Raw genomic sequence first — 25,967 nt, 5'->3', positions numbered from 1 at the left:
AGTGGAAAATCATCACTTTTTATTTGATAAGACAAAACAATGCAATGTAAGCTGGGAGTTGGGACTGTAGCTGCACACCTCCTGAAACATTATGTCATGATGAAAAGAGCTGGTATTGTGTATATTCAGCAAACACTGTTTTCTGGAAAGTCTCTTTCTGTGGCAAATTCTACTTTTTGAAGTAAACCTTTTTGTGAATCTGTTCCTCTATTTCCCAATATATTTCTCATTTCCTCTCAGTGACAGGAATTAAATACAGGAAGTGATTTTTTTTTCATTAAAATTAAGTTTTGATAGTTTTTGACAGCATCACTTATCCCACGAAAAGTAAAGAGATATTTTTATTGAACTATTATTGTTTTTCTTCACAGCTGATTAACTGGAGACAAAATCTATGTCTATGTATTTATATCTGGTTGATATTTTTCAGCGACATTTTATTAAAGTAAATATGTTATTTATGTTTACACATGTTGTTTAGTAGCTACAGTGATGATAGTGATGGAAACTAAAGGAATACAAAGCTACTCCGATAAGCAGTCTCTAAAAACTCCACATAGAAACATAAAAACTGTGCTTCCGTGCGTGTGTGTTTGTGTATTTGTCCGAGTCTGTGTGTGGCCTTTCTGTTTCAAATCTAAACAGTGTTGAGTATGCCACACACAGGCATCCTTCAAAATATTTCAAAAAGATCTTTCAAAAAGAAAGCGATTGAAAATCCTGAGGTTAAAAACATTTTTCCCCTGACAGAAATAGTAATATTGTTTTCATTCTTTTACCCTGCAAAATGGTTGCGTGCATGGTCTGTGTGCGGCTGTGGAAGGGGCTCAGCAATTTTACACGATCTACATTTTAAGAAAAGTCGATAGAAAAAAAATATGAAAGAGAACAAGACTGTCTAATTTCCACAACCTTAAAGTTGGACTGGCAGGCTTTTTTGTATGGTAAATGAAATGAGAGGCCTGGTGTCACACAATTCAAATGCACAACGTGGAAATAAATCTCCCAAGGCTGATCTACATAATAGTATTCGTAATGGGCCCAACAAATCTGTAACCAAAACAATTCTGTCAGACTGACTTCAGGCTTTATATTTCAGACAGCAATGCACACAATCCTACTTTCAAAAACAAACATAGGAAACAAAACATCTGATTTCTGCGTGTTGCTATTTTTGTTCTTTTTAATAAGAGAGGCAACCTCTATTGTCCTGTGGAAAGTGCAAAAAACAATTTCTACGAATCACTATCTCTAATATTTAACAATTTCTTGATCCAGTAGTATGCAGATGTTTCTTGCATTTGTTGACTGACATTTCATTTAATACAAACTGTTCATGTGTGGGTGCCATACAGACCATGCACCTAAAAAAGTGTCAATAAGGTTAGCAAAGCGTTTGTTAAAAAGCTGTCTGAAGCTAGAGATTGCTACTAACTAGAACCTAACTAACTCTTCACTGAGTGGCAGGTATAAAATTCCCACCTCTGACTAAAGCAACTAAAGCTTGCACAAGCTAAATTCAAACAGCTCCAGTCCTCAGCTTTTTGTCAATAAACAGGTCTGTTGTTTCTTTGATAAATTGTAACTCTAAAGCCTTCATGTGTTTTTCAGCCATCTCAAAAAAGCACATGAAGCTCATTTAAACTAACAAAACTGCTTCCAAAGTATATTGAAAGAAGCATCAGAGGTTTTAGAAAAAGGATTTCAACACTGATATACTAACATAACCTACTGACCAAAAGAGAGCTGACTCATTTAAAGAATATGCAACCTTTTCTACAGCTTTATATATTTTTAATACGTCTGTGCCACTAAATGTTTTGCAGCAGCTCAATCCTATTAAATATACATAAGCCTTGTTTCAGCCCTGACGGCAGATTATCTCCACCGAGAATGAAAATTACATTGCCTTTCTGGTTTCTCGTTGCATCTGCCTATGATTAACATGTTCTCAGTTTCAACACACATTTATATGATGAGAGAGAGCTGGTTCTCTGGACGCTCTAAAATATCTTGCAGAGAAATGTTCGCATCCTACGTTCATGAAACTTTTTAAAAACACTTTTCATACCGTTGCCTTTACTTTTTATCCCCGCGGCCCTACTAAACGAAAAGGAGGAGAGCCTCTGACTGATCATTGCTGGTGCTCACGTCATAGACAAAAATCAATAACAACTATTTTTTCATGGATATAAAGTACTACATGATAAGCTGTCTTAAAACATTAAGCATTTGCTAACCTTTCAGTCAACCAAACTGCTTCCAGACACTGGGTTTGAGTGTGTCCTGATCCTGTGCTACGGACAGATTTGACCTCAGGCATAATTAGCCTAATAAAAGCATTAGTTATGCTGTCAATATGATTTGCATAATGTGCCAAGGCAGTTTCATTCCTGAATGCAAGCGGTGTCCGAGTGACTTAAAATGCTGCAGTGACATTTCTTTGGGTCCTTTGTTCACACCTGTCAGGGGAAATGTGATGGGAGATGGCGGACGCAGCTGTGGCTTCCGCCTCCAGTGAGTCCACAAAGATCCTGAAGTCCAGTATACATCAACCAAACAGCAGCAAACATTTCTAAAGCAGAAATACAAGAGTTTCATCTTATGCTGACAGGATTCATTTCTTACAGCATTGACTCATAATCCATGAAGGTCAGGATGAAACGGAGAAGTGACATAATCTTAGTATTTTCCCAATGAGAAAATACATAAAATAGCACAACTGACTTACATTATATAATTTTTCAGAAAAAGTAAAGCATTTTCTAAGATATGCAAATACATTTCTCTCTTTAATACATGCAGCGGTAACAGCATCTAATTTTAACACTCTGCAGTCACTGTGCTCCCACTAAGAAACCCCACATAGAGCATTGACTTTGAGAGGACCAGCTTTGATATTGCTCCACTTCACAGGTTATCAATTGTCTTGGCTATGTGTGCCTCCGTCAAAATGACTTCAATACCAAAAGCTGTGTTATGAGTCATTTACACTAGTTCAAAAGTCAGAATGTTAGGTTATGTTGCCCTAGAGTAGGGCAGTAAAAGCTATCTTACAGGGCTCTTTAGTCTCATTTTTAAGAGAATAATGCTTCTCATATTACAAGCATGCAGCACTGTACTGTTTAGGGTGCTAGTACTGCACATTTTCCATTTCCCTTTACAGCATGAGAGGCAACAATGGCCTTTGGTTGACCCGTGGAAATATGACACGTTGAAAACCATCATGTCTTTCTTATTTCCAGAGTTCAACTTTGCTGTCTACTTCTGCTGCTGCTGTGTTTTGTCATCAAGGTGGGCATTCACATGAGACCTAAACCTTGAGGACAATTCAGTCTCACCTCTCTATGGCCAGTTGGTTTACCATTTCTTGCCCCATTAATTTTTATGATTGGTCCACCATTTGCATAACTGGTAGAGAAGGGAATGTGGACCTGAATGATTAAAGACAGAATAAGAGGCAGTCCTGTTCAGTCAGGCATATGGTGTTATGGGGCTACACAGCAGATGTGGACCATCATACCAACATTATTTTATGGATGTCGGGAAAACTTGAACAAGTGTAGCCAGTCACGGAAAGGTGGTGCTCTTTGCCAACTACATTGCTGATCTGAACAAAATAGATGCAGCTGTCTGTCATGTAATAACAGCACCTGAGACTGACAGGCAAAAGAAAACAAGAGACAGCAGGTGTTTCATTTTTGTAGTTGTTTTCAGACTAAGAAACTGATTCATTGAGGGAATGGATGGCTGGTCCTCAGTATGAATCAACCTTTTACTGATTTTAACAGGAAATACCTTTGGCAGTGTTTATCCAACTCAGGTCCAGAGTGGTAAAATTATCAGTGAGAGGAAAACAGATGAAGTGTGAAAGCAATGTGAAGATAGAACTCAGCATAGGTAATGAGAAATACAGCAGTTCATGGATGAGTTTTAGAGAAATGCTTTTCCTCCACTGGTTACAGTGATATTAATGTCATGCAAAAATCACAGCTGTGTTCTTGGTTGGTCAAAGAAGCAGTGGTAGATGTAAAGTGGGATCAAATCCACATTTTGGCTACATCCCCAAGCAATGGTGGAGACCCATCTTACAAATTTAGTTCCTGCCCATCCAGCTGTTGACAACAAAGGCACAAAGGAAGAGCACAAAGGAAACATGTCAACAAAAGGAGCTGAAATGATGTTTCTTTGTTTGATTAACGCAAGCTTTTGTGTGCACATTTTAAAACAGACACTGATATCGTGTTGGATCTGAGTTGTACTAATATCAAAAGATCATTTTTCATATTTGCTGCCATCAGATATATAGCTTTAATTGATTTAAAGTGCAGATTCTGTACAGCCTGCCACACAAATGGCAACAGCAAATTTGTAAGGTTTTAACGAGGCTATTCATCAGTATCAGCAGTAATTCAGTCCTTACTGCTGGCACATAGTCTGCTGTTTTCTTCAGCCTTTTTTTTACTTTAATTTTTTAGCCACATAGTAAGGTAGCCACAGTTGCTCTTGGCATCAGTATTAACTTTACAGATAAATTTTTAGTTTAGAAAAAATCGACTCATCCATCATTGAGGTGTGTTGTAGCAATTATTGTGGAGGTCAAAGTGCTGTTATTATGATTCTACCAAAGAATAAGGTTCTATGAATTAAAGGACACTCTGACTGCACGTGCTCTCTGCTAGCAGGACTCTCTGTTCCCTGTAAAGAAATCCTCTTTGCCAAAGGCATGTGAGGCTCAAGGCTCAGACTATCTCAAGAAAAATGAGAGTCACAGATTTGAAATTTCCTTTTGGTCAGACTAGGTGAAGCAATCATCAGAGTGTGATCATTTCTTGTGATGCTAGGCCTCCATACAGAGAGATCAGCACTTTCCTTGACTCACATCAATGCTAAGTGAATAAGAACAAATGTGAAAATTCGGCCTGCTTACGTCAAACGGGCCATGTTGCTTTCTTCTGGGCAGCGAGCTCAGCTCTGCCTGCAGAGAGTGTAAATGTTCTGGGTTCCCTCGCTGCCACCACATACTAGCAGCTAACTCCCGCACCACCCTGCCTGCTAACAGGATTATCCCCTGAGCTGCACTTACTTCAACAAAGTTATCACGTTTAAAAACATAAAAACAGTCTCCTGGTGGCTTTTGTGATATCAAAGGATTGGTCCTCAACTTTGACAGGTTAATTAATAGTCAAGTTTTGCACTGCATCCCTCGAGGCTTGCTCGTCTTATGCCAGTTAAACACATTCACTGCAGAAAAGTTTATATTAATAGACTGCACTTGATATACTGGTGATTCAGCCACATGTTCAGTCCATGTGAGAATTTAATAAGTTCAATGTCTAAACAGGTGGCAGAGCGTGTTTAACTAAATAACGGCACACGGCGAACTATATTTCATTATCATAATGCATCAAATTAGCCTCATTAAAGGCTTGTGAAATGTGTAGCAGGGTGAGAATTAACATTTGTGTAATGTGCCAAGGTGTAATGTAGATATGAAAATCTTCACAGTCCGAGGTGGTAGGAACATGAATATAAGGGAAGGTAACATAAGTGTGCTGTGGTTTGAGATGCAGCGATAGATAATATTATCCACAATAGACTGTGTATAAAACAAACGCAAAAAAATAAACACAAAATATTCCCTTTATTTTTTTTCTACCTTAAGACTACACAGGGTCACTGATGTAGCTCTAAGAGGTATCTACATTTGCATTTTATTTACAGCTCACTTTGATGTCCTCATATTTACACAGTCAAATAGAAGCGCTAAAAACACAGTGTTGAGAACAAACCAAAACTCGAAATGAGTCAACTTTAGAAAAAGATACAGTCTTCTGACGCAACAATTCTCAGTGCAATATTCCACAATGCAAATATCCATCATTCATATTATGTAGAACATACATATATAGTTTTTATTTTTGTTTTTTGAAAAATGTAAATGAATCAACCAGGAGCAGGAAAAAACCCCCCACCCATGTCCTTTTCACTTTTTCACTTGAGACACTCAATCATGCTCTCGTCACACGAACATGTTCAAATGTTTTGTGGGAAAATTAGCAAGTCAAGAGTGTGTAGTGGCTTGGCATAGTTCAACAGCTAACTGAATTTAAATCAATATCACGATTTCCAAAATAGTCTTGACTCTGCGTCCGTTTTCAGATAAAGAAACATTAAGTTGTCCCTTGAATTGCCCACCGACGGAGATGCATGGGAGTTAAAATGTGATCACGAGAGTTATTTTCAAGGTTGCCATGTATAGACGACCTTTAGTCTGTAAACGGGAAGTAGTACACCTGCAGGTCTAATGCATTTCAGCCAGCCATGGGACCAAGTGGAGCCCTATCCTGGAGAATGAAAGCACTTTCAAAGCTGACCTGCAGGCAGCCCTTTGGGCAAAGGCAATTTGTATCTTTCATCTCACCCACAACACAACGCAAAGCCCATCTATCTCAACAGCCAATATGTTAATGTACCGTGTATCACTGATGAGATTAGTCACTGACCCTCTTTGTAGCCTCACTTTTATAAAGTATTTTTATCCCGAGCTTTATGTGACTGGACATTGTGATGAGGAATATCAGTAAAATGCATGTGGTCTGATGGAAAACACAGTAATTGATTTAACTAAACCACCTTTCATAGTTTATTCCATGTGTTCAAACACCCTTAAGCGTTGTTCAAGTACAACAATTAACAATAAAAGGGACAACAGTTCACATTTTTTTAAAATTCACATTTGTTATACTGTTAATTCATATAGCTATTTATAAAACAAAACTAAAAGATAACCCCAAACCATTCCTGTAAAATACCTTTTGTAGTTTAATACAGACATTAATTCCACAGTATTTTCTCACAGGGTTGGCTTTTCTCTGTTTTTATAATCGAGTTGTTTGACCACAGTCAAAAGAAGCAGAGAAGAATTTATTCGCTTTTCATTTTGTTCATAGAGAAAAAAAAAAAGTCTGGTTATAAAATAAAATACACACCAAATAAAAAAAAGTGACCTCACATCCCTTTGTTGGCTCCACCACATACAATTTAAGCTTAATTAAGCAGTTTTGCTAATTTTAAAGTTCATAAAAAAGGCCAACATGCACAGTCACGGTGCACCGAAGCCTTCCAAGCTAAGACCACAAATGAGTATCGAGCTTCCTCTTTAAAAAATTACAAGACATCACACAAATGAAGGTGCTTTGACAAGTTCAGCTGGGTTCTGATGAAGGGCTCTACCGCCAACAGAAATCTCTCTCATTATTTATGGATGACTGGGGCTATGACGGTTTCAAGTATAAAAAAGAAGTGATTAAAAGAGAAGGAATCTCCTTGGCTGAGGCGCAGAAAAAGGCAGAATAGAGCAAGCTTGTGAATAACAATCTGCAAGTCTGGCAGCAGAGTGAGCCAGTGAACATAATGCATTACCAATACTCCTCTTGGATTCCTTTGAACAGAATCACCAACAGGGATGAGGAAATGGAGTCACAAGACATCACAAATTTTCATCCTCTAGCAGCCGCACTTGGAGAGCAAAGACTGTTAAAGAATCTTCAAAAGGAGAAGGGCACTCTTCTATTAATACAGTGCAACTGATTGCAACCATGTTGTTTTCTTTTTTCAGTATATTAAAAACCAAGTTGAGCACAGTCAAAGAAAAAAAACATGTGGTCATGTACACAACTGTCTTTGGCAAGAAGTCCCATGTCCTACATCTGAGTCAGTCACTCGAGAGCCTCGTGTTCATGTCACCTTCGGCCCATTTCACTCTGTCTCATGAAATGAATGTTGTTGACACTGTCTGCCAGCTCAGGGTATTGGTCAACTGAAACCATGTAATATCCATCGTAGCCTTGCACCTTCCCTGAACCTAGGAGCTGCTGCTTCTCTCCTTCAGTCCAGGTTCGTGAGCCCTCTTCTCCATCCCTCAGTCTCTGGCGCTCTCGGGCCCAAGCTTGGGCGACAGCTCTCTGCCGAGCCAGCTCCAACACACGGGCTTTCTCCTCATCCATGCTACTGCCATAACGAGTATTCAGACACAGAGCGCCATACTGTAGCTGAATGTCAGTAATGCGCCTAGTCCTGCCATTGACAACAGTGTTGACCTGAGACACTGTGACATTGACGCCATTCTCTAGTGTACGTCGGCCCACTGTCATACCAATAAGGGCCAGATCTCCCTCCACTGAGCCCAGTTTGACAAAGTAGTGGGTATCCATTCCCATGATAGTGAAGTGGAGGTTTTCAAGGTAGAATGCATCGTTCAGAACTGCAGCCATGCGACGGCCATCTTCATTGGCCAAGCTGATGATGTCAGCGCTGATGCGACCATCTCTGATAGCAAATTTGACCCCCTTGCCAAAGATTGAGCCACCAGAAGCAAAGATCTTTTTATCTTCCGTCTGAGGGCATCCAGCACTTTTGGCTCTGTAGATCTGGCCAAAACGTTCCAGTTTTACAAAGGCCTTCAGCTGCCTCTGAACTTCACACTGAACACCCAGCAAAGACTGCAAAAAAACCACAAAGACAATACTGTTAAGTTACGCAGCCCCCGCAACAGCTTCATACACTCAAATATATATTTTTGCTCATTCTCTGAGAAAGAGCTTGTTTGAAATCGTTCTTGCGGATATTTCCCAAATATTCACTTGTGATTGCTTCACATTTTGATTTGTAATCTTTATCCTTATCCTACTTTGCATGTGGAATAAGGAGCACAGTCTGATTTCAGATACATCCTTTTCAAATCTGAGATTCATACTGCTTCATTAACACTTCAAACATTTCAAACTCAGTGCTGTGACTACACAGCATGAGCGATTCTTTTTATATTAACGTGAGGAACATTTGACACTAAATAAAGTGTAAAGTATACACTATAATGTACACTATATATATATACCTTGTGAGTGGGTGCGTGTGCATTCCTTCTTTTTTAATTAGACATCTTTATAATATTACATGTTAAAAATAACAATGAAAATGCCTTTATTATTGGCACATAAATCCATAATGCTTTGATGCTGTGAATGATGCAGCTTCAAAGCATCGCAGCTGCCCCTACCTTGACACATAGTTAAGGTAGGGGCAGAGGTGTTTGTCAGTAAATGCAAATCTCCCTGATCATTTATGACAGGCATGATATTTTGAAAAAGGGTGAAACAGTCATGCTGTGCCAAATATGAAACGGGAATCTGCTGGTAACTAGTGTATATTGTTCCTTAAGGGTTTACAAATGTGTACATACCATATTGCTTTCAGCCAAAATTAATACTTTGTCCTAATGCTACTTGACAAGAGATATTTGTCAGGAAGAAAGAAGCATGTTAAAAAGAGGAGAATGAAATTAAATGGAAGCCAGCCAACACCACAGTATCTAAGCAGCAGAAAAAAAAGCTCTCAAGCATCGCGCCTTCTTGCCATCGCCTAAGATAAGAGGTTGTGAACATCCTGAGGAATTTTTGTCAACCAGTCACATCTAAAGTTTCCCTGACAGTTTCTAATTCCGTCTCTCTGTGCTTTTGTTAAAGGATGGCTAAGGGTTGGAAGACTGGGTGGGGCTGAGAAATGAAGAGCAGGCTGCAGTGACCGGCATATCTGCCTGTTCTTTCATGTGACACCACAACCTGCTTCAAGAGGAAACAAAAACGGGGGTGGGGGCAGCTGTACTGTAGGGCCCCCAGGGAATCATTGCCTGGGGGTACGCTTCACACCATGCCACTCCATGTTTGTTTACCGTGCCAGTATGTGACACGGTCAGCTGTCCCAGGGCAGAAGAGGAACAGGGGGCAATGTCCTCCACTTTACTAAAGCAGCCTCCCAGGACACTCCCAGAGAGGCATCATTCACATAGCATGCTGTGCAATCAGCCTCCAGCACGAGCCGAAATGAAAGCTCAAGCCTTGTGCAGCACACAGCTCATCTCTCTGGCCCCCTCACAGCATTTTTCAATCTGTGGTGGATTCAGCAGCATGGTGAAATAGGGGCTTAAATGGAACAAGATAGAAAGGCAGGCATGAATAAAATAAAGTTTTAAAAAAGCCATTTGTACAAGACATAGCATGTACTGTTTTAAAGTTGCACTGCACCTAATTGGGCCGGTGTGTCCATCTGCAGTGGGGATCAAATGCATTAAACGCCTAAGAATACCATTTTGGAAGCAGGAATTCTAGATAAGAATAACACGCTTCAACATACACAGGAAAACAACTAATTATCTCAAACCTTCCTTACATATTATTTATAGTACATACTCAGAGGTGTGCTGAAGGCAAAACTCCTTCACACAATCTTGCAATCGAGGCATACTTTCTATTTAAAGATATACTAAAGTCTGTTATGGGTATTTTTGAATATGTAATTGAAAGGCTGAGTCTGTAGATAAAACATGTCCTTTCAGTTATATTATTAATAAAATGGACCTACTTATGTTTAATACTTCAGAGGGAAGTAAACATAGATGAGCTGAATATAGTCTCATATATGACTAATTTAATTTTAGCATATTGAAAGTCCTTCTATCCTTCTAAGAGTGTTTTTGAGAAACCGATGGTAAAAAATTTAAGCCACCAGATGTCTGATTTTCTTAGCAGTTAAAGCAATCAGAAGTGCATCTGTGTTTCTGAAAGAGAGTTGCATTTATCGTCTGTAATCTACAACGCAATTCCCTCAGATCCCCGCGGATCTACACTTAGGCACTGAAATGCCTGCAGTGTCTTTTGTTGCTCATTTATAGATTGGCACCTTTGGAGAGTTCAGAGGTTTCTTTGTGGAATGTCAGCCACAAGCTTTATGCACGAGTTAGTCCCAGGGGTTCTGACAACAACCCTTTCAAAACAGTTTACGCTAGATGAAGAAATAACTGGGATTGTTATAGATTTACACTACGCATATATGATGTGTAACATTACAATAGGAATAAGTATTTCATTTCCAGTGTAATTGACTAAAGTGTTGCTGAAATGCCTGAGATAATTCATTTTTTGATTACGAATACTTTTAAAGGACTCATGAGAGCAGGAGCACTTATTAACTATTCATTTGCAAATTACAAATTTGCATTTGTTTCTATTCACAGTAAATTTGAAAATCTTCACCTTTAGTGTCATAGAATAAATATTGATGGATAAATTCTGAAATAAATGGGACCCCAACTAAAACATCACTCAGACATTTATAAGTTGTTAAGAGCTAAATACTGCATGACAGTTTATAGTAACAGTGGGGGTTTTTGCCAGTTTTTTGTGTATCCATGTTTATTAGTCTGCTGGTCAGATCAGAGAATCTTCCATCACCCCAGTAGCTTTTAGACTTACAAATAGATGAGAAGACATTCTAACCAATACCGGCTATGTTAAGGTTGCAGCCAGAGTGTAATGCAACATGAATCTTCCCTCTTGATGGGTGGCATTCACTAGTCTAGCTGTAACCAAACCCAAGAACAACAGTGGCCTGTTCAATAATTCAGGTGAGTTGGGGGCAACTTAAAAGGCCTGATAAAAGCGAGAATCAAAGCATGTCTACTACTTCTCAGACCTTGGCTAACAGTGTAAGGCTGAGATGAAATCAATGGCCAGTGGTGGAAGAAAGGGAGAGTGAATTTTCCTAATGGCAGGACAATTACAAGAGCTATTTAGCCTGACCCCATTCCCCAAGATGAGGACTAGGGAAGCAACCAGCATACCGGGCGATGTTTTGGCCTGATAGCTGCCAGCTCCTTTGGGAGTCTGGCTACATAGACTCTGCCCATTTGCTAATGATGTTGGAAAGGAGAGGGGCAGAAGTAGAAAGCGATCTGAGGTAAGATGAAAAGTGGGATAAGTAAGGATGACTACCTTGGTGCTATCCCATTCCTGCGTCTTGATCTGGGTGCGAACTAATTCGTAGGATGGCTCCATGGCCTCTGTGCTTGGTTTGCGGTAGCCGGGGATAACGTTGTACAGTTGGAAGCCAAAGGTCACCAACCAGCTGTTCACATCTGCGGGGGAAGGGTCAAAACAAATGATATACATATTCTATTAGTAGACACAATCGTTTGTGGCTTCAGAGGAACTGTGAAGAACTGTGAGAATTAATTTGTTGAATCTGAACAGTTGACATTTTGTGGGCGAGACTGTTTCCATGAAACACTCCTACCTCGGCCAGACCGCTTGATTTGTTTGTGATAGTGGAAAGCTATGCTAAACACTCAGGATAGTTGTGATAATTCGTGTCCACTCCTGCAGGTGCCACACTAATGACACGCAGTTGGGTTACGGAAATGCCAAGTGACATCTGAGAGTGCCTGCTGTGCTGATAATTATATTCAGTAATTTGGTGTCATTTCAAGGCAGCCAAGACTTCAACACGAGATATTTTGAAGACTCAGCGGGCTCCTCTGCATTAATTTCTCTCTAATGAGATGCTGAAAGAGAGGAAAGTGACGTATCTGAGATTTAAATACATCCAATCATGATAATGTGGTTCTTCTAATAGCAGCCACCGACACTGTGGTTATAGGTGCTGCTGCAGTCCCCTATAGCATGCTGTCATATTTTATGAATATCACCGAGAAGGCTACAGGTCTTAAGAGAAGCAAAGCCTGTCCAACCTGATCGATTTCTTTCTCGCGCCCTTCCATGTGTTTGTTACAGACAGCATCATTGCTGTGACACTCGGGGTGCAAGTCTCTCACACATTGCCGCTGCCACATTGTGGCACCTGACAAAGCTTTTTTAAATATGAATTTGTTTGAGGACAATGAAAGGACCCTGGCAATTTAGTGAGAGGAATGTAAATGTCACTGCTATCAATCACAATTGAGGCAAACCCACTACAATATATCTATCTAACAGTCTATTTAGCATTAAAATGCCATTGAGCCCCTAATGGTGGACTATGATGCTGAATGCCTTTGTGTTTGCAAAAAGTGACTACTCCGTCTCTCGGCATTGTCTTCAGGTTATTAAAGGATAAAGAATAAAAGGTAAACACATTATTATTCCTCCACAAAAAGGCATTATGGAGTAAATATAATGCAGCATGAACACATGAGAACTTATACATTCATTTATGACAGAGATCCAGCTACTGCTTGGTTTAACCACAAGGTTTTCACTGAGTATGTTGTTTTCCTTCCGGCAAAAGAGGTTGATACAACCAACAAAGATTTGTATGGTTTGTATGGATCCATTGTGCTCACCTTCTCCACCGAGGTGCTTTCACTGCCATTTACCCCCTCCCCACCACAAAGAACCAGGATATTTCTGGAAAAGGACCTGAATGCTAAACAACAGAAAGGGCTTGGCCGTATAGCATTGTTCCCTTTGAGCATTTTCAGAGTGATAGCTACTGGGCACGTACATAAGCAAGTATACACGAACACACATACACGAAACCCCTCCACACCTCAGTTTCCCAGCAAGTGAGTGCTTAAAATCCTCCCAAACACACTGCTTTTGAATTTAATTCTGGCAGGGTCTGTTCTTCCAGTTGTGTGAGGTTGTTAAGAATAAAAACATAACAAATTTGACAGAAAAACCTGGAATAACTATTGTGCGCTTCAAGCAACAACAGTCATACACAGGAATGAAGGCTAATATTTGCTTGCTCTCCACAACCAAGTTATAAGCATAACTGATTGCTTTAGCAGGACTCACGTAAATACTGTCAACTGCTATTTATATTCAATTATTTGGATACAACTGAAAGTATTTTAAGTCCTACTCGCTTTCACTTAGAATTGTTACAGGAAGATTCAGAGAAAATCTTGCTTTTGAGCATCAACAGAAGCAGACTGCACTCAAATGATTTTCTGATAGAAAGTTATAATTCCACAGTAAGTCCTCTTCTTTATGTTTGCAATGTTTCCACAGATTGCCTACATTTTTTAAAGACATTCATTTAAAGGTTATGATACTTAAAATGAATGCCTCTTTGTTTGATCATCAGTAGAATCCAGTGAAACTGCACTGAAGCTAACTTCCTGTCCTCTAAGGTTAGGTGGACTTGCGCTTTATTTTTTCTTAAAATTTAATCTTCTAAAGCCATAAAGCATATAAAGTCTGTTGAAAGAACTTACCTGTCATGTAGCACTTTATCTCCTCGTTATTGCTGAGAGGATTATTATTCTTGAACATGTACAAGTTGAATGGCACAATGTGGTTGCTGTTGAGACGTTTCCAGATCTCGTGGTCTGGTGTTGTCCAGCGGCCAGCAAGGACATCATAATCCCGCCTGCCCATGTGGACCAGTTTGCTAAGAGGCTCATACAGGCCTCCTTGGTAGCCTATTATGAGCTGCAAACTGGGGTTGGTGTCAAGGTAAACTTCTCCAAAAGCCGTATGGAGGATCTGCTTGATCATGATGCCTGATCCACTGAACACAGCCAGTGGCGTGCCTATGTTATCACACGCCACGTAAAACTCATCCCCACTGCTTAGCTCCATGGCAAACAGATGTCCCTGCAGGTCATAATACAGTGAGGTGATCTCAGAGCTGGAGTGATTGTACATATGGGTGACCCTAGTGGGGCTGGACAACTCAGCATAGAAGAACTGCAGGTGCTGGCCCCTGCTGCTTCTGCTGGACACCCTCCTGCCGAGGCCATCGTAACGGTATTCGATGCTCCAGCCGCTCACTTTGTTGTACACTTTAACAAGCAGGCCAGCAGAATTATACTCAAAATAGTCATTCCCTCGCTGCTTAAGAAAACCGTCCTCATCCATCCTATACTGAGTATCTCCCAAGCGAGTAATGCGGTCCCTGATGTCATAGCGTAGTGGTGTGAGGCGCGCGCTGTTTCCAGGGCTGAGAAGGTGTAAGTTGCCATTAAGGTCATAGCTGTACCTCCACAGAGGCTTGTCATTGATGGAGACCACTTGAAGTTGACCGTCAGCATCGTACTCGTATGTGTAGCGTGTCGTGTTGGCATAAGGCCCAACCTTTAGCTCCTTGGCCACCACTCGCCCCATATTGTCATACTGCACCATCATCCAGTACATGAGTGAGCGGAAGATCTCATATTGGACTTCCTTCACTCGCCCGTAGGCATCAAAGTGTTTGGTGTGGGTCATCACTGCTGTGGTTATGATTTGATTTATGTCATAATAGATTACTCCAAATTTACCAAACTGCTCTGTTTTGCCAGATACGTCATCGTAACGATACAAGTCAATTGGCAGCGGTTTCTCATTTATGACAGCCTGCATGCTAGTGACGCGGAAACTGTTGTCATACACATAGTCAAACCTAGCGTTCACCATGCCCTCTTCGCTGAATCTGAAAATCTGCCTGTCAATCAGTGGACCAATCTGACGGTAGCGAATGGTGCAGGTAAAGCCTTCACTCTGCAAGTTGACGGTCTTTAGCATGCCTGCCACTTCATCATAGGAAAAACCAATTCGAGTGGTGTCATAGAGAATCTCCAGAAGCTTAGCAAGCTTTCCATATTTGTAGATGATCCTGCGGCCTGTACCCAGATAGGTGGTCTGCAGCAACTGTCCATCCTCACTGTAGTCCTGGAGCACTGAAGCGTTACCTTCAGGGGGCCGGTAGGTGTTTCTGTAGTAACCAATGGAGCGGGAGGTCTCTAGAGTCTGCCGTGCTACGTTGGGCATGGTCACAGAGGAGAGCCGATCATTTTTGTCAAATTCAAAGATATACTGCCTTTGGCTGTAGAGCAGCAGCACCATGGACTAATGAGAAGAAGAAACAGAGGATTTTTTGTGTTATATTAATAAATTGTAAGACTGACTGCATTCAAATGCTTCACTTTGATATATTTTCTGTTACATAAACACACAGTCCTAAAAGCTGTTACAGAAGCACAATGTCTGACACAATAAGACAAGATAGAGATTAATTAGAAAATTGCTACCGTTATAACGTCTAATACCAATAACACAAAATGACATGCAATTTGTCTAAAGCGATAAATATTACGCAAGTTTGTGTCAGTCCAAATCTAATTTCCATCATGAACACAGAGTTGCTGATACTCCACTGAAATTAAGATTTCCTTAAGAGATGATTTCACAAGCTGCTTCTATTTTGCTCATTTGTCAGATCTTTTAATCCAAACAGTAGGAAGCCAAATTTTCTCACCTAAGCAAATCTAAAATTTACTTCTGTTCCTGTCTTAGACCAATAAATGATGAGGTTGTAAAGCTGTCACAACAGGCGGCATCGAGAAATTGCTCAGAGGTTGCTATGACTAAAGACTATTAACAAGGTGACTGACTGCTGTTCATATTATATGCCTAAGCTACAGAATAACAGCTCCTCACCTCACCCAAACAGTCTTGCCTTCAATTAGTCAGAAGAAAGTGACATTTCACTCTGTTCTTTTCATCAGAGCTATTTCAGGCTGAACTTTGCTGTCAGACTTTGGTAACAAAGTATGTCTTCAATGCACCAGACACTTTAATTACATTTTGGCTGATATCTATTCCAGAGCCTGATAGTGCAACACAAACACTTCTGTATTATTACAAGTTAACTTTTAACTCCAGTCTAAAATCTCATAACAAGTTTTTTACACAAACACACCTTTTACACTTTATCTGTAGAGCATGCCTCCAATATTATATTACATTTTTTATCTTTAAACTATTTAATCATTATTACAGTTCAACCAATTCGTACCTTCTCAAGATAAGTGTAGCTCCAAGATTTACCATCAGCAAATATCTGGGAGGTGATTCTGCCGTTCTGGTCGTATTCCATGCGCACCGACATCGTGCCTCTTTGGATACCTGCCACATGGCCTCCAGGAGAGTAGGTGACATTGACTCCATTCAGTCGACTGCTCGGTGCCCACAATGTGGGGCGACCGGCATGGTCATAGTGGATCCGTAACGTAAACTTCCTGTGGTCATCGTAGACCTTTTCTGTTCTGGTGATTCGATCGAAATCCAACGATAGGAGGTTTCTGTTATGAACCTATAGGAGGGAACGCAGGGAGTTAGGAACACTTTATATAGCTACAGAAAATTCACCAACGGGAATAGACACTTTAAAAAGTTTGAAATTATTGAGAGGAATTGGTGCATTACTCTTCTGAGGTGGAACATTGGGAGGAGACCTTTAATCACAAAGTGATTATTTTTATATTCTTCTTTTCATAGCTTTTAATTACAAAAGTGGAGCTCTATCTCAGGACTGCAGGAGCCAGCGGAGTAATGAAATTGTAAGAATTACCACATTTCTTTGTTTGTGTCTTAGCCCGAGTATGCCTATTCAAGCAAGAAACATTAGAGTCACATTGATCATTAAATTCATTTTTAATGCTTACTGGGAAGAATTACCAGGCACAGATGACTCTCATTCTATTTTGCCTTTGCGTAAATTGGAAAAGAGAAAGAAAATCAGTTAATCTCCTTTATGACTGAACATTGTTTAAGTGACACAGCTCTTCTGAATGTATCAGGCTTAAAACGGTGACCTTTGCTTTCAGAGCAAAACAACACTGCTCTGAAGACTGCAGGCTTTATGAGGCAGCTTCTGTGCTTTAGCCAAAAAGATCAAGCAGCAGCCCTGGCATTCTGTTTCTCTGTCAGCAGCCTCCATAAACAGAAGCTACAGAAGCTACAGAAGCAAAAAAAAATAAAACAAAGAGAAGATAACAGCTTAGATTGCAGGTCAGAGCAGATCTCTGCAAAAAAAGCATTGTTTTAAACACCATCTGGAACTTTTTATAAAATGGGTCTTCAGAGGTCTCTGGCTGTAATTAAAACTACACCTCTGTTTCTGTAATATTTATGATCTTTTTTTCTTATTAATCTTCAGAGTGTTTCTTCAGGTGTGCTATCATTTGGCTTAGTAAAATGCTTGGCAAGGCTTAAAAACATCTTAAAATGCCTCAGAAGGCTGCTTCTGGCTACTTTCCAGATACATCCCACAGAGCAGGTCACACAGGGATTGCTGAGAAAGCTCACTTTTTCAATCTCACATTGAGGAAAGCATGCTTAGGTCTCTCATCTGTGAAGGGACAATTACACCAGAGGCAATTATTGTCACTGATACCTAATTGAGAGGATTACTTTAAGTAAAACCAACAGAATCATGAGGAGCATAAATCCATGGATATTTGGAGTGGCATAAACTATTTGAGACCTGAGACAGAAGGAGTGAACGTACATTGGATCTGGAAATAAGAACGTGTTCTTTTGTCTCCTTCGCCTTCAAACACTGTCATAACAAGTGTCACACTTCATTGAAATGGCTACACCTTTTAGTTATTTTTTTAAAGAATACTAGTAAAGATCCCCGCTGCTCTTGTTAAATCTCTGCAGGCAGCAGAGAGCTGATGTCTTTCACAAAAAGTTCCCAGTGCTAGAATAAGGTTTGCCAAAGTCGCATGGCATAGAAGGAAAAAGTGTCCCATAACAGTGATCCCAAGTTCCCATGAGAATGGAAACCCACTCAAGGGGAGTTATTTCAAATAGAACATCACCTCTAAAATGAATTTCTCACAGAAAGTAAAAGAGTAGAAGCAAAAAAGAGACTTTTAAATTACACTCAAGATCATAACAATGATGTCTCAACCAATATCAAATACTATCTGTAAGTGTCCCTGTAAATATGTAAATGTCTATTCTCAGGTTTCATGACTACTCCAATTAATTTTTCTTTAATAGCAACAGTTCTATTTATTGTCATGCTGCAATCAAAGATAATCCATTCCATGTTTTTGGTTTCTTTTTTGTGTATCTCCTTTGAACAAACAGCCAAACATTAGAAGCATCTTGTCATCGCTATCAATACTACATTCAAAAGGATGAAGATTCTTGCAAGAGTGAAGTGGCTCAAGAGTTCTTCATTAGTGTACATTAACGAAAAGCCTCAGGACATGAAAGGCACAGCACAACAAAAACACGTACGTGTTGTATCAAGGGAACAAATACAGTCAAGCAAAGTGGGGGAAAAAGACATCAGAAATATAAACACTCTCCCTTTTCTCCACCAAAAAAAAAGCTGTGAAGTCAGAGCCACATAGTTGTTTCTTCTACTCCTGTTCCCATGGATCTGTACTGTATTCAAGATCCTCCCCTCCCTCCAGCCGCGCACTGCCACACACTCACCCAGCCACCCACGTAATATCACTTGACATGTCACTCAAGGTCGCCCAATGATTCCAGCTCTGTTCATCCCTTCTGTTCGTGCCATTAGGCTGCTCCCATTTCCTATCTTACCCCTGGGGCCATTGTCTGTAACATACATTAGTAGCTTTCACTTCCAAAGGGACGACAAGGCCATTACATGAACAGCCAATGACAGACAAAGTGGCACCTTCCCATTAGCTGTGTTGCCTCACAGACAATGTGGAAGACAACTTAACCAAAGTAGCCATTTGCCTTACAAAGCCAAGGCAAAACAATAAAGGCCACCAGATGCAATTTAAATCAGTGTTGTGCGGGTTAATGCCTAAATCCTACATACATTATGGACAAGCACTTTGAATTTGTTGCATTATGAGAGGAGACCTGTTGATATGCAATATACAAGTAACTCTTAATTTTGATTTTAACGAGAAAGTATTTTATATGTTACAGGCTATTAATCAATCCATTTTTTTCCATTTATGTAATTTAGCATCGCTTGGAGCGTATTCCAGGTGTCATGGGGCAAAAGCCAAAGTATATTGTGGACGAACAGCCAATTTATCACAGACCTAAAGCAAAGCGAGAGAGACAGAACAATTTAGAATAGCTGATTCATCAAACACGCATGTCTTTGGACTGTGGGAAGTACAGAGAAAGAAGCCGTGCGGGTAAAGGGACAACATGTAAATTCGAAACAGAAAGGCCAGCCAGTGGATTCAAACCCAGGACTTTGTCGTTGTGACCACTGTACTGCTCTGTTAGGATCTATACACAGACTGAAATCACTTTATTTAATCTACTTATGTCAAATTCAGATCAAAATTAGCCTCCAAAAAATGTACCAGATTGTGTGTGTGGGTGGGCTTCTACAGCTATGGGTGAGAAGATACCATATGTTCCAGAAAGTCAAATCTGAGTAATACATCCATGAGTCTGATGGCCTATGATTAACTGATTTATAGCTGTGAGACAGAGCTCAAAACAGAGCTTTATTAATTATTTACTATAATAATTTGACATGTCATTGTATTGTCATGCGGCCAACTTAACTTATGCACAACAAACAACTGAGCTTTTGAGTTGCAGCTTCTATAGGAAAAAAAAAATAGAGTTCACAATGAACCTGACACCATTAGATCTGCAGCTACATTTTTATTTCTTGTGAATTTGGATTTTTTTCTGGAGTTTGTGGTTTTTCGGCATAAATACTGTCCTATTTGAAGTAGTAGAATAACTACATGGACTGTAGCTGATGATTTGAGAAAATATGAAATAAGACACTAGACATTTAGCCTATGATGAAAAACCTTGCATAAAACCATGAGTGTCTCTTAGCAAGACAGCATGCTTACCCTTAATCTGCGTCCATACACAGTAACTTGGCCACGTGCCTGCTCCTTCCTCTGTCTCCACTCCACCAGGTTAAGGCCGTTGTCGATAGCCAGGGTTACGTTCCTCTTGCTGACTGTGGGGTTGACCGTACCAGCCAGCAGGTGGGGTTCAGTATACAGCGACACCTCCATACCATTGGCTAAAACTAGACGCAGCGAACCGTCCAAACCAATGAAGTAGCTGTTCCGAACTTGATCTAAGGACGGAGAGATGGGATGGAGAAAAACGAGTATGATTAGAAGGCAAGCAACAATCATAGCTTCTTGTAACTAAAGCAGGAGGACTAAATCTAATATCCATGTCAGTGAGGCGCAAACATAATGACCTGAAATGGCTGCTCAGCAAAAAGAAATCCTTTAGCAGCAGTATTTAACAGAACCACTGCAATAACGCAGTGGGTCTCTGACAACAAAGATCAATAGTGAGAGGTTTCACAGTGCCAGTAAAGCAAAGTTTTACAGCTGTTGCAGCAGCCTGGAGGATATGGAGGAATGAAAACTATCAAAAGCTGCTGGCTTGCCTGTGGCCACAGAGAAGGCAGGGTGAGATACGCACACGCGCGCATGTGCACACACACTTACACACACTCACCCACAAGGGATAGATCTGAGCCTGTCTGTTACTGTCCCTAGGTGACGGCAGCCTGTGTTCCAGCTCCAGACCAATGACTAATGTTTCCACTGAGCATCTCATATACATTCAGAGAATGTGTCCTTCTTGCCTCCTGTCAGTAGACTGACAGGGACCAGGATGAATGTGATTCTCAATATGAACAATAGAAAAATAATGGTTTGTCAGCCAGCACATTAGTTACTTGACTTCATTTAACAGAAAAAACGAACTCATACGCTGCAATTTCCTTGCGTTCATGTGTCATGTTCAAGTGGCTGTGACAATTTCTTCGCTGTGGACGCAGAACAACAATAAACACAACGTGTGGGGAAAGGCATTTTTTTAAAATCTTTTTCTTTTTCGCAAAGCACCACAGGATGTGTTGTGCTGTTGCGACAAGAGAAACAGATAGAGGCATGACTGACCTTGTACTGGCCCTTGCCTCTTTACATCATACGGACACTTTAGGGGTTGACCAAAGACTACTGGGGCAGACCCTACCTAAAAGAGGCCTCAGAGACCAACAAAGCTCAAAATGCTGCAAAAGTACACACACTCAGTTCAGCAATAGAAGGGGGGAAAATACTGGCTGTCATGAAATATAGCAAACCATAACAATGTGGTTTGCTATAATTTCCTAATAGCTCACAGTGGCTTATATGTAAAACAGACTTGCATTTTTCTTCTATAAACAGCATTCTATGCGCAGTATCTTTAAGCTTTAAAAGCAAATAATTGCAACTTTTTATTATTTGGATATATTTTATTATCTTGTAATACACCTGATTATTTTTCTAGTTATAAAGCTTCTGCCCTTAATCCCTTAAATCTTAAAAGTTATCTGTTTCACAAAACTGTGATGATAGCTTTCTGAGAAGAGGGGACAAAAACAGCCAAATGAGCAGGAAAGAAACTCGAAGGCAGCACAGTCATATGCTATGTGATCACCCAGCTAACAAAGCAGACAATAGTGAATTAATTAACAGCAGATTTCCTGGCGCCACTTTCCTCACAGGCAGATGCCTAAGACAAGGTCACAACATGGAGGTGGCCACTCCGTTAAACAAAAGTGAGAAACCAGAGATTGTCATCTCCCGTTTCAGACACAGCTTTGCGGTCAGTAGTCTAAGAAGGGATATGCTCAGAAACAGAAAGTAGAAGGGTGTATGCGTAACCCATCTTTAAAAAATTTAAAGTTGCTCCAGATTTAGTGAAGATAATATCAGATAGATATCAGACAGATACCAAAAACACCTAGAGGTGTTCAAAAACAGCCTTATCTCCTCATGAATCTTTCTCAGCAATTTTTTTAAAACCTTGAGGATCTTGTATGGACCACCGGCACTGTGTTTTATCGTTTATTTTTTTTGACAGAAAAATCAATATTTGTTTCATTTCTGTGAAGTGCAAGCTGCACTACACATGTTATTAAAAACAGAGAAGCACCTCTGTGAGTGATATTAACACAGCTAAGTCTGAGACGTGATGTCTTCAAACCCACAGATAAGATTTAAAATCTGATCATGTCTGGAGCAATCCAGACAGTGTTGCTTTTAATTCACATCTGTATCCGAGACACCTGCCTCGGCCTTATTGTCGAAAGATAAAGGCAAATGTGATTTGCACTGCCCAAATCAAAAAGAAAATATATTTAACAAAGTCAAAAGCTATGCAACTCTACAGAAAGTCATGTTTCAATTTTAAATTCAAAAGTAATTTACTGGCATGAAAGGAACACAGCACAAAATCAATACATATATTAAATCAATTAACGGAATGCAACATGCTTACTAAATATTTATATTATATGCACATATGTCTGTGTATGTCCAGATCACTGGACTATTTATTTATTAAACACTATTTATATATAACCCCCCTTTTTTTCTTTTTAAACTCTCATTCGGCTACAGAGTGGCAACCCAAAATATTCAGTGAGGCTGAGCCAGAAAGTGCCTGGCAGCTTCCAGGCAGCTTGAGCTCAAAGAAGGTCTTATCCTGAAGTGACAGTCCACAGAGACCTCTAAAATGCTCTTTGTCTAGTCCCTTAGCTTGCACCAGTTTCCCTTAGGGCTTCTGAGCGACTGCCCTCTACAATACATCCCTTTTTAAATCAGGAGAATGCAACACCTTCACAAAAATAAGGTAAGTAATAAAATCTATTTACAATCTCAAGTGCTATATGTACAGATAAGGGGGATACACTGTTGATTAATCAAATACTAGAACATAAGGTAATGGAAGTCAGAATATATGTAGATGAGAAAGAGTTTCTTAAAAATACTAACAGTACCTAGTCCCAGCTGTATAAATTAATATCAGGGACATAAGCAAAGTTAAAGCTTTTGGGACTTCACCTCGCAGAACAAACCCTAAAAAAAGAAACCGCTCTACTTACGGCCACCGTAAAAGAGACTCACCTTGCATAAGTGTGTAGAAGGTGCCAGAAGCTGACAGGTTAGTGGTGACGGTGATATCTTCTTTGTTGGAGCCCTCTGTCTGGATACGGACCGAGCTGTCTGCGTCTGTACGGTAGCTGCTCACTCGGCCCGTGGGGTAGGTGATGTTAGTCAGACGCCCATAGCTGTCATACCTACAAAGAAATATGTTGATGTGAACCAAAGAAGGCAAAGAGGACCATGCCATCTGAAAACACAGATAAACAAGCACTATGCCTGAAACACAAACAATGCTGTGGTATTAAAAATTTACTAAGCCTTGTTGAGGTTTGTTAAATCATAAGGAAGCAATCATGATCGTCAATGCAAGTCAGGTATGCATAAATGATTGTAGGTACATAAATGTGACTAATGAGTTGCTGTGTCATTCCAGATAAGCAGTGATTATGAGTTGTTCTCTGTAAGTGTTCTAGCATAAACTCTGCTAATGGTAATTATAGGTAGGGATTGGAAACTTTCCGCAGAGTCCGATATTTCCTCCGTGTTGTCACAAATTGAAGCAATGTGTCAACACAGGCAGTAAACACAGCAGCAAATCCATCAGTGCTGGCAACCTGAGGTAATACATGGGATTTCAGAGCTATCATCTTTAATCATCGAAGCACAATCAGCATAGCTTTTGAAAAATATCTCCTGCAATTTTCTATTCACAAACAAGGAGTGGGTGCACCAACAAACTAAGCAGCTTTGTCCTTTTCTAGCCCTTTCAACAAAATGTGAATGGGGCGTTAATATCAATACTTCTCACTGCAACTTAAAAACAAGTATTCATTTTAATTCTATTCTAGCATCATATCACAAGAGTAGTTAGCTCAAGGCAATTTGTATAGCAAGGAAAAAACCCTACAATAATACGGAGTAAACCCCAACAATCAAATAAGCCCCTTTGAGTGAGCACTTAGCGACAGTGGGAAGGAAAAATATACTATAAATATGCAATAGATTTAAAAAAAAATGATTAAGATGAGAAAGCAAACACCTTTTTTACATTTGGAAAACTGCTTATTAGCTTAAAAGATTAGCGATATTGCCTAATCTCATTATACAGCCTATGAAATAGGGGCGCTGAGGTGTGAATCCTTAGAGAGATGCAGCATCTTCCTAGCTTATAGATCAGTCAGTTCATCACATACAGGAACATGAGTGGCCAGATTGTTTCATTTTGCTCAGAGAGCACATCAGCATAGAACAATTTTAAATCTTTCAGATTTTCAGTGTTCCAGAATTGAAGCGAGTGAACGGTACATTACTTAGAAAGAAGACTTTTATCTGCACATTGAATACAGATTGGAAAGCCTCTTCGATGTTGCTGCCTGCCATAATAAAGCCTCTAATAAATGAGATGGCGGGTGCTGGTTTACAGATATTTCCTCAGCGCTGCCATCTCAAATATCCAATATGGAAAGGAAGAGTGGGAGAGGAATCATCTCCCAGAGATAAATGCTATCTGATCTCAACTGTACTAGGGACTGGGATTCATAGATACATTTCAAGCCAAGTCTTCCACTTCAGGAAATACTAAATAGCAGAGTAATTTATATCTAAGCCTTTGATTTCTTTTGATACTGCTCATATACTATCAGCAAGAAATTCTCCCTGTCCATCATGCAATCAAAAGTTTTTGCAGTGAAAGCACTGCAAGTTATCTGCACCATACTACTTTTAATGGTTCCATTTATTTGACAAAGCGTTCCTGTTTGCCTTCACCTCTGCACAAAAGACTCAGCCCACAAGACAGAAATCTCATTCAAGAGCAACACTACAAGCCCCAGCTTGATCACTGACCCAAACTCTCTATGTCTCAATTAGGGCCTTAAGCTAGTTCCATTCCTTGAGCTCCACCGCTGAGCTCTAATGGTTTTGGCCTGCTTCAGCTCAGCTGCCTATTACTTTGCTTTCTTTCGACAAGAGGGGCACACAGGGGCAGGGTGCTCAGCAGAAGGACAGGAGCAGTTTCCCTCTGGTTGGCCACAAGTCTATTCGGATCGCATCACCTCTGTGTCACATGCTAGCTCTATGACCTTTCACGCTGGGCCCCAACAATAGGCTGAACACTTCATATCGGCATCACCCCCAGCATACCTAACTTCCGCTCATATTTTCAATTTGTCTTGCTGCCTGAGAATTTCTGAGCACGTGTGACTGATAACTTACAGATATAACTAAAGAACATTTGCTAAAACCCAGTGGCTAAGGCACATTTTTTTTCTTCTATCGTCTTAAATAAACGATAAAAGAATATTTAGGTGTTTTATAATTCATCATGATTTGGAACAACCCTTAAGCAGAAGCACTTATCATTACAACATAAATTTAAGGCCTGCGGACCGTTTGTGTGTGCAGTAACTGTTGTACAAATGTGGTTTCCAGGGGTTACAACAGGATGATCAGGAAGAGGAGTACAGAAGTCTGGTGAGGAACTTTG

General features: G+C 40.1%; 1 protein-coding gene across 15 annotated transcripts in view; it reads right to left on the bottom strand.

The window, feature by feature from the left end:
- Positions 1–5,627: 5,627 nt before the first annotated feature.
- The window catches only part of tenm4 (teneurin transmembrane protein 4), a 146,401-nt gene continuing 126,061 nt past the window's right edge, over positions 5,628–25,967 (bottom strand). For all 15 annotated transcript variants that reach the window (XM_005926524.3, XM_005926525.3, XM_005926526.3 and 12 more), the window contains 6 exons: positions 23,504–23,676; positions 20,432–20,667; positions 16,621–16,917; positions 14,057–15,671; positions 11,832–11,974; positions 5,628–8,504 (listed from right to left, as the gene is read on the bottom strand). In XM_005926524.3, the coding sequence (XP_005926586.1) occupies positions 7,746–8,504; positions 11,832–11,974; positions 14,057–15,671; positions 16,621–16,917; positions 20,432–20,667; positions 23,504–23,676 (3,223 nt within the window). In that variant the 3' untranslated portion in view covers positions 5,628–7,745. The remainder of the gene's footprint in view (positions 8,505–11,831; positions 11,975–14,056; positions 15,672–16,620; positions 16,918–20,431; positions 20,668–23,503; positions 23,677–25,967) is intronic.

This window comes from Haplochromis burtoni, unplaced genomic scaffold (assembly GCF_018398535.1).
Source record: "Haplochromis burtoni strain Fernald_Lab_line unplaced genomic scaffold, NCSU_Asbu1 Contig_36, whole genome shotgun sequence".
Lineage (NCBI taxonomy): Eukaryota > Metazoa > Chordata > Actinopteri > Cichliformes > Cichlidae > Haplochromis > Haplochromis burtoni.
The sequence above is the reverse complement of the archived record's forward strand: the minus strand, read 5'-3'. Positions and strand labels throughout refer to the sequence as shown.